The sequence below is a fragment of the Palaemon carinicauda genome, chromosome 30 (genome assembly GCF_036898095.1).
Source record: "Palaemon carinicauda isolate YSFRI2023 chromosome 30, ASM3689809v2, whole genome shotgun sequence".
Lineage (NCBI taxonomy): Eukaryota > Metazoa > Arthropoda > Malacostraca > Decapoda > Palaemonidae > Palaemon > Palaemon carinicauda.
Window position 1 is genome coordinate 79,255,985 of NC_090754.1, and position 10,000 is coordinate 79,265,984.

General features: G+C 31.7%; 1 protein-coding gene across 1 annotated transcript in view; it reads right to left on the minus strand.

Annotated features, from left to right (window-relative positions):
* The window catches only part of BORCS5 (BLOC-1 related complex subunit 5), a 256,791-nt gene that overhangs the window by 20,502 nt on the left and 226,289 nt on the right, over window positions 1-10,000 (minus strand). Inside the window, exon 4 of the mRNA XM_068354121.1 lies at window positions 747-933. Within this exon, the coding sequence (XP_068210222.1) occupies window positions 747-918 (172 nt within the window). The 5' untranslated portion in view covers window positions 919-933. The remainder of the gene's footprint in view (window positions 1-746; window positions 934-10,000) is intronic.

Sequence of the window (10,000 nt, forward strand, 5' to 3'; positions counted from 1 at the left end):
TGGAAAAGGACTTGGGCATAGTAAGTCTATTCCAAAAGATTTGCAGAGAACTGTAAGATTAACACTTTCGAATGCATTCATATATACAGTAGGTATATATATATATATATATATAATCTTTCTTTCCAGTGTGTAAAGAAGACTTGAATATATATATATATATATATATGTATATATATATATATACATATATATAATATATATATACATATACATATATATATATATATATATTATATATATCTATATATATATATTTATATATATATATATATATATATATTTGAGTATATATATATATATTTTATATATATATATATATATATATATAAAACACATATAAGCCACAAGTAACTTTTAATATCGAAGTTTCTCTGCCTTGGCATCAGGAACCGCCCCCCCCCCCCCCCAAAGGGTAATCAACTTTATGATAATCGCTTCTGGTTGGCCGTGGATTCGAACTCAGACCAAGGAAACTGAAGTTCCAGTGACTTACCAAAGGCCCATATACAGTAGGCTATATATATAAGATGATACAACTGCAAAATTACTAAAATTTATTATATATAGGATACACCAACCTTGTATTCATATATCTATCAGCAAGAACAAATCAGGGAAAGTACTAAAATTATGTTAATAAAATCAATATAATTAATCTCCAACCTTAGTGGAAGGAAAAAGGGAACTCACATAAGACAATATTAGATAACATTAAATAAAAATAAGTCTCATCCAACACTAACCTCCAATGGGGCGGTTGACAGTATACGAGATGTAAGGAAGATCGGCGTCTGAGCAAATGGACGGGCGTGGAGATGTAGACGTTGGGCGGGCGTCTCCTCGTCCCTCCACGCTGTCCATCCGTCCACCTACGCCCACCACACCGCCCGCTTCTCGGCTTTGTTCACCTCCCATCCTTTACAATCTTATCTGGAAAAGAAAGTAAGGGTATTTTTAAAAGTTGATATTGGTCATTTCAACAAAAGAATATTGAACCTGGTCGGTTGTGCAACTAAATATTGCAGTTGCAAAATGTAAGATTTAAAGCAACTAAACATTATAGTTGCAAAACGTAATATTCAAAGCAACTAAATATTATAAATTTGTTGCAAAAAGTAAGATTTTAAGCAACAAAATATAAATTCGATGCAAAAAGTAAGATTTAAAGAAACTAAATACTATAAATTAGTTGCAAAATATAAGATTTAAACCAGCTAAATATTATAAATTATTTGCAAAACATAGAGATTTAAAATAACTAATTATTATAAATTACTAGCAAGAAGTAAGATTTAGAGCAACTAAATATTATAAATTAGCTGCAAAAAGTAAGATTTAAAGCAGCTAAATATTATAAATTAGTTGCAAAATATAAGATTTAAAGCAACTAAATATTGCAGTCGCAAAATGTAAGATTTAAAGCAACTAAATTTTATAAATTACCTGCAAAAAGTAAGATCTAAAGCAAATAAATATTATAAATCAGTTGCAAAATTACAAGATTCAAAGCAACTAAATATTGCATTTGCAAATTGTATGATTTAAAGCAACTAAATATTGCAGTCGCATAATGTAAGATTTAAATCAACTAAATATATCAGTCGCAAAATGTGTTTTTAAAGCAACTAAATATTGCAGTCGCAAAATGTAAGATTTAAATCAACTAAATATATCAGTCGCAAAATGTATGATTTAAAGCAACTAAATATTGCAGTCGCAAAATGTAAGATTTAAAGCAACTAAATATTATAAATTACCTGCAAAAAGTAAGATTTAAAGCAACTAAATATTGCAGTCGCAAAATGTAAGATTTAAAGCAACTAAATATTATAAATTACCTGCAAAAAGTAAGATCTAAAGCAAATAAATATCATAAATTAGTTGCAAAATTATAAGATTTAAAGCAATTAAATATTGCAGTTGCAAAATGTATGATTTAACGCAACTAAATATTGCAGTTCCAAAAGAAAAGATTTAAAGCAACTAAATATTGCAGTTGCAAGAGGCAAGATTTAAAGCAATTAAATATTATAGTTGCAAAATGTAAAATCTAAAGCAACTAAAATTGAAAGCATGATAATTCAGAGTCAATCAAAATGATGCATGACTGAAGCAATCTACGTAAGTATAAGCTACAAAAAATCCTTATCTTGATGAGGCAAAAGGTTGTCATTTTCTTTATAAAGCGAGTTGCAAGACCTGCATGAACTGATTAACTTTACTCACTTTCAGTTTCAAACTCAAAAAGTCTTCAGAATTGAACTCTTATTCATAATTATTACAATTCTCAAGAGCATTGCAGTATATCAATTAACAAAATTTTAGTAAAAGTTACAATTACACATAAAAATAGTTTAATTTTGATATAATATGAACTAAATATAAATAAGCTTTAAGTATGTATCTAAATATTTAATTATATCCATCTACCTATCTAACTATATATATATATATATATATATACATATATATATATATATACATATATATATATATATATATATATACATATATATATATATATATACATATATATATATATATATATACGCAACTATATGGGTATGTATAAATGTCGCAAAAGTTAGTTAAGAAATATGAGAAGATTTGAGAGAAGGGAAAACCATCCTTCTAAGAGAGAGAGAGAGAGAGAGAGAGAGAGAGAGAGAGAGGAGAGATTCTACTGTTAAAAGTAGTGACCAAGATAGTCCACACTTCGCCCCCAATCTCTCTCTCTCTCTCTCTCTCTCTCTCTCTCTCTCCCGCATGCTCTGCATTCGGGCGACCGATGGCTCTTTGTAAAAATAGCCGGTGGCCCTGATACTTACTACAATTGGCACTACAGTGTGGTCCCTCTACAGCTAAGAGGCTACTTCCACTACTGCCCTCGTGGCTGAAATCGAATGGTGGTGTGGACGCTTACAAAGAGGCAGAGATTCTAGTCTTTATCATCATATTTTGAAATGTTTTGTTGTATATTTACACATATATAACATATATATAGATATATATATATATATATATATAAACTTCACTGGGATATATACAGTATATTTAGATACATACACACACACACATATATATATATATATATATATGTAAAAATATATATATATATATATATATATATGTATGTATTACACACAACAGCAGCAACAAATACACCCATTTCTGGTTCACTGCAAGACAAAGGCCTCAGACATGTCTTTATTCACGTCTGGGGTTTGGCCGTTTTCGTCACCACGCTGGCCACTGGGGACTAGTGATGATGGCAGACTTTAGTCTGATTGCTCAATGGATACCAACCTAGTATGGGTGGCCCTGACTAGTATAGCCTTGCTGAACATGGCGGTAAATAAATCATTTCACCACGTTAAGGTGTCTCCACTCAGATGTATAAATATATATTTATATATATATATATATTTATATATATATATATATATATATACTGAGGAAAAATTTAATTAAAAATGAAGAGAAAGGAAACAGAAATAATGGCGGAAGAAATATTCTAGCCGTTATCTTGTCTTTAGCAAAGAGCAAGGTAGGAACTCTTGATATCTTGAAGTATAAAGAGAGAGAGAGAGAGAGAGAGAGAGAGAGAGAGAGAGAGAGAGGTGGCTGTCTTGATATGAAGAGTTTTCTATTTGCCTATGCTGACATTCCAAGGAAGGCTAGATCACCAATTTAGTTGGATATTCTGGAATCTAAATAAGAGAAATGATTTATATCTAATTTTTTTATGATTATCACTAAAGATGTATTAGGTTAATCTAAAATGGGAAAACTACGAACTATGTTGATATTGTGAATATTTTCGTTAAATGTATTGTAGTAATATCCAAATGGGACATTTTACCTGCATATTGAGCTTGCAAACCATAAAGAAATTTGAGACTATAAAGAAGAGGGTATAAGTAAACCATATATATATATACATATATATATATATATATATATACATATAAATACAAACACACACACACACACATATATATATATACATATATATATATATATATATATACATAATATATATAAATAAATATATATATATATATATATATATATTTATACATAAACACACACTCTACATATGTGTGTGTACAATTAAACATGAGGTGTACTTCTGTTAAAAATGGAAAAATATATAATATAAACGGGAAAAAAAATGTTTTTAAGAACACTCCTCACTAAAGTGAATTTCAAAACCTGTCCAAAACAAAAATATCTTCCCAAGAACTGACACTTTGAATCTAATAAAAAAGCATAACAAGATATTGCAATGTTGCAAGGAACAACGATGGTTAACCACTCTCGAGTAATAAACTAAAGTAGAAATTGCTATTCTAGGCATAGTTTGGGGTTGCAATATGGTTTTAACATGCATAAAAAGAAAGGATTTCTCCTTTTTAAAACTATAAAAATTTATCAAAACAAATAAATATAAGAAACCATGGAAAGTTTTCAAAAGCACAAAGCTACCAAGCGTAAAAATATAAGTAAATTTCATCAAGTCTGGTTATGAGCATAGCAAGTGCAAAGTTAATGTTAATGGAGTCTTATCAAATGAATTTTCTGTGAACAGCGGAGTACTCCAAGGGAATGTGTTGTCACCTATGTTGTTTATCCTCTTCATGGATTTTGTAATGAGTAGGACAGTCAGAGATGGTGGTGAAGGATTGGACTGGATTGGTGATAGGAATTTAGCAGACCTATAGTATGCAGATGATGCTGTCCTCGTTAGGAGAACACGAAAGGATTTGCAATGGTTACTTACCAGAATGCATGAAATATCACACGAGTTTGGGCTGAAGATAAATAGAAGAAAGACAGAGATGATGAAAACGGAGTATGCAATGGAAGGTGAAATATCACTGGAAGGAGAAAGGATTAATGAGGTAGAATCATTGAAGTATCTAGGAACTACGATCTCCAATACAGGGTCTTTAGAGTTTAGTGAAAGTTTAAAAAAAGCAAATCAGACAATGGCTAAGTTGAGTAAAATTTGGAAATCAAATCGCCTGAAATTACATATAACAATCAGATTATATATCAGTTTAGTGAGATCGGTGTTACTGTATGGACATGAGTCCTGGTATGGCAATGAAACAATCTCCAACAGATTTAGTGGGTTTGAGAACAAAGCTCTCAAAAGGATATTGGAACTTGAATGGCAGGACAGGATTAGAAATGAAACTATATAAGAGATTAATAGAGCGCCATATGTGGATGAGATCATGATGGGTAGATGGATATGTTTTGGGCATGCTCTTCGCGCTCCCTAAGAGAGATTAGATCACCAAACGTTCAGCTGGCCTCCTGAAGGCACTAGAAGAGTTCAAAGACCCAGGCCTACATGGCTGAGGACTATGAAGCGCTAAGTAGGAAATAATAAATGGAGAAGTATTGAATTAAAAGCTCAAGATAGAGACGATTGGCGAAATCTAACCGAGGCCCTTTGCGTCAATAGGCGTAGGAGGAGATGATACATATATATATATATATATATATACACACATATATATATATATATATATATAATGTATATATATACACATTTATGTGTGCGTGCGTATAATATCAATGTTTACTGGGTCAGGCGAGATAGTGAATAATTAGGAATGCAACATAATTGCTTTAGATCCTCTACAAAAATAATATGAAATTCGACTATAATAATTCCACCGCTCGTCATTTACTTTCTCTGACCCAAACATGATATCAATAACACCACGTAAGATAATCAGTTTCGCTTATTTTACGAACTCTACAAAAACCTGAAAAATAAGTTCCCAGCAGACTTAACTCTAACGCAATCTTGGTCTCTACCCTTTTCAACCTCATCTTTTTTTAGACGTAATTTTCTTCAAGAAGTTGCGTCACTCTTCACGCAGCTGGCACAGGGGAAAAGCATCTGTCGCGAAGGGATCGAAAATAGCAAAAAAAGGACGTCGTGTTTATTGATGTTATTCAGTTTTGTCCTCATGAGTAAATGTCTAGAGGATATAATAATAATAATAATAATAATAATAATAATAATAATAATAATAATAATAACGATAGACTATTTATTCTTACAAATAATATTCCCATGAGAAGCCAATAAAGGAACTAAGTCATGCTATGGCAAATATAATTGACAATGCAAATAATAATAATACCGATGATGATGATGATGATGATAATAATAATGATGGTAATGATGACGATGATGATGATAATAATAATAATATCACAAGAGGCAAGAGTCTGGATATATATATATATATATATATATATCATATATACATACTCACACACATATAAATATATATATATCATAAATATTATATATATACATACACAGACATATATATATGTGTATATATATATATATATATATATATCATAAATATTATATATATACATACAAACACACACAGACATTATATATATATATATATATATATATATTCAAATAAGCCATATATATTTCTGATACATTAATGTCTGGATTCTCTTAACGACCTCGGGATCAGAGCCCCAGGCGAAATCACACAAAGACAAGAGCTTGGCTCCGGCCGGGAATCGAACCCTGGTCGGCAAGCTTGTACAGACAGTGACTAACCCACTTGGCCACGAAGAAAGATATACAGATCTTGCGAACGCCATCCTTAGCCATCCTTTTTGACGGGTGGCGTACGCTAATGATATCAATAATATCAATAATAATAACATCATTATCAATATTAATAAGATAATTAAGTAATACTCATAATAAAAGTTAATGAAGTTCTATGGTCCAGATCCGTTGTGCAATTAAGAAATATACTGAATTTTATGCAAATGTCGGAGCTAAATCAAACCATGCTGATATAAAAAGTCGTAATACGATCTTTTACTCAAGAAAGACCATCAAACATAAAGAGAAATGTCTGTAAGTAAGAATGTTCCTTTCTAAATATATATATATATATATATATGCGTGCGTGCGTGTGTGTGTGTACATCATATATATATATATATATATATAAATGTGGAAGGAAAGTTCCTGATAGTAAAAACACAAATGGGCATCGTGTATATGAGTATATTCATGTCAGCCAATATCACTATAAATAGATAATTAGCTCCATTAATTATATTTTATAATGAGTTTAAAACATTTTACTATTAAGACCATTTTTTATATGCAAAGATAATTATAGTTCGCCATTAACTTACCATGTGTTTTTTATATAACAACTACTATTTATACAAGCGAGAGAGAGAGAGAGAGAGAGAGAGAGAGAGAGAGAGACTAAAAATGTTCCGTATTCAATTTTTCACTTTAAAATAAATGTGTGTGAGAGAGAGAGAGAGAGAGAGAGAGAGAGAGAGAGAGAGAGACTAAAAATGTTCCGTATTCATTTTGAAAAATCACTATAAAATAAATGTGAGAGAGCCTTACCTGATTGCCTTATTTTTTGTTTGGGTTCCCCCAGGTCCATCGGTGTGAGGCACCTCGTATATCCACCAGAGAGTTGCTAATGCATCTTCCGGTGTATTTTGCATCTTCCAGTCTTGGATGGTCTGGGATGCATCTTAGGTATTTATCGAGCTTATTCTTAAACAAATCTACGCTCACTCCTGATATGTTTCTTAAATGAGCTGGCAGCACATTAAATAGTCGCTGCATTATCGATGCTGGTGCGTAGTGGATTAATGTCCTGTGCGCCTTTCTTAGTTTACCTGGAATATTTTTTTGGCACTATTAATCTACCTCGGCTTGGTCTTTCTGATACTTTAAGCTCCATGATGTTTTCAGTAATTCCTTCTATTTGCTTCCATGCTTGTATTATCATGTAGCGTTCTCTTCTCCTTTCCAGACTGTATAGTTTTAAAAATTGCACTCTTTCCCAGTAGTCAAGGTCCTTAACTTCTTCTATTCTAGCAGTATAGGACCTTTGTACACTCTCTATTTGCGCAATATCCTTTTGGTAGTGTGGGTACCATATCACATTACAGTACTCGAGTGTACTACGTACATAAGTTTTGTAAAGCATAATCATGTGTTCAGCTTTTCTTGTTTTAAAGTGTCTGAATAACATTCCCATTTTTGCTTTACATTTAGCCAACAGTGTTGCTATTTGGTCGTTGCATAACATATTCCTATTTAACATTACACCAAGGTCTTTAATTGCTTCCTTGTTTGTGATTGTCTCATTATTAGGTCCCTTGTATGCATACACCATTCCTTCTCTGTTTCCATAATTTATTGATTCGAATTTATCAGAGTTAAATACCATCCTATTTATCTCCGCCCATTCATATATTTTGTTTAGATCTCTTTGTAGTGAGTTCCTATCTTCATCACAAGTAATTTCTCTACTTATTCTTGTGTCATCGGCGAAACTTCTTACTACGGAGTTTTCAACATCACAGTCTATGTCTGAGATCATAATAACAAACAGCAGTGCAGCTAATACCGTACCTTGTGGCACACCCGATATTACCTGGGCTTCATCTGATTTCTCGCCATTTGCAACCACTATCTGTTTTCTGTTTTGCAGGAATTCTTTTACCCATTTTCTTATCTTTCCCACAATATTATGCTTTCTCATTTTTTTCTCCAATATGTTATGGTCTACCTTGTCAAAGGCTTTTGCAAAATCTAGATAGATCACATCTGTGTCTTTTTCATTTATCATATTCTTGTATATGTTTTCATAGTGTGCTATCAGTTGGGTCTGTGTACTTTTTCCAGGCACGAAACCGTGTTGACCCATATTAAACAAATTACTTTTGACCAAATGGTTCATTATTTTCTTTTTTATTACCCTCTCATACACTTTCATAATATGTCATGTTAGACTAACAGGTCTATAATTGCTTGCCTCTAGTCTTGATCCACTTTTGAAGATAGGGGTTATATAAGCTAATTTATGTTTAACATATATCTCGCTCATATCTACACTTTGTCTTAGCAGTATTGCAAGCGGCTTCGCGATAGTGTTTGCAGTTTTTTTTAACAAAATCGCTGGAACTCCATCTGGTCCGGCTGCGGATCCATTTTTAATTTCATTTATAGCCTTGACAATATCTGCTTCACTAATATCTATATCCGTTAGATATTCAACAGAGAGAGAGAGAGAGAGAGAGAGAGAGAGACTAAAAATGTTCCGTATTCAATTTGAACAATAACTATAAAATAAATATGAGAGAGAGAGAGAGAGAGAGAGAGAGAGAGAGACTAAAAATGCTCCGTATTCAATTTGACCAATCACTATAAAATAAATGTGAGAGAGAGAGAGAGAGAGAGAGAGAGAGAGAGAGATAAAAAAATTGTCCGCATTCAATTTGACCTAACACTATAGAATAGATAAGAGAGAGAGAGAGAGAGAGAGAGAGAGAGAGAGAGCTAAAAAAATTTTCGTATTCAATTTGACCAAACACTATAGAATAGATATGAGAGAGAGAGAGAGAGAGAGAGAGAGAGAGAGAGAGCTAAAAGAATTGTCTGTATTCAAATTGTCCAATGACTGTAGAGTAAATTACTCCAAATCAACCAATCAAATGGAATACGTCAACTAAAGTTAATAATTACCATTTCATAACTAACTTATTTACTAATAAATACTTCCTTATATAATAATTACATCTTACATTTCTCCTTATTACATGTCAATAACTATTCGTACAATGAGCATATAATGACTCTCTATCCATAGTGTGAGAAAAAAAAAGTCTCTCAATAAAACTGATCGTTTATAAATAAATCAATACTTAATGAAGTAAAACAACGATAATAATAATAATAATAATAATAATAATAATAATAATAATAATAATAATAACACTTTTCATTACTATAATACGAATAACACTAACATTGAGGAAGAAAAGATCGACCTTTGATATATAACTAGTGTACGCGACCCGTCAAAAATGACAGCTAAATATTTAGATAGATATGTACACACACGCAACACCCTCTCACCAGGGTATGATTACTTCCTACAACCCCCCCCCC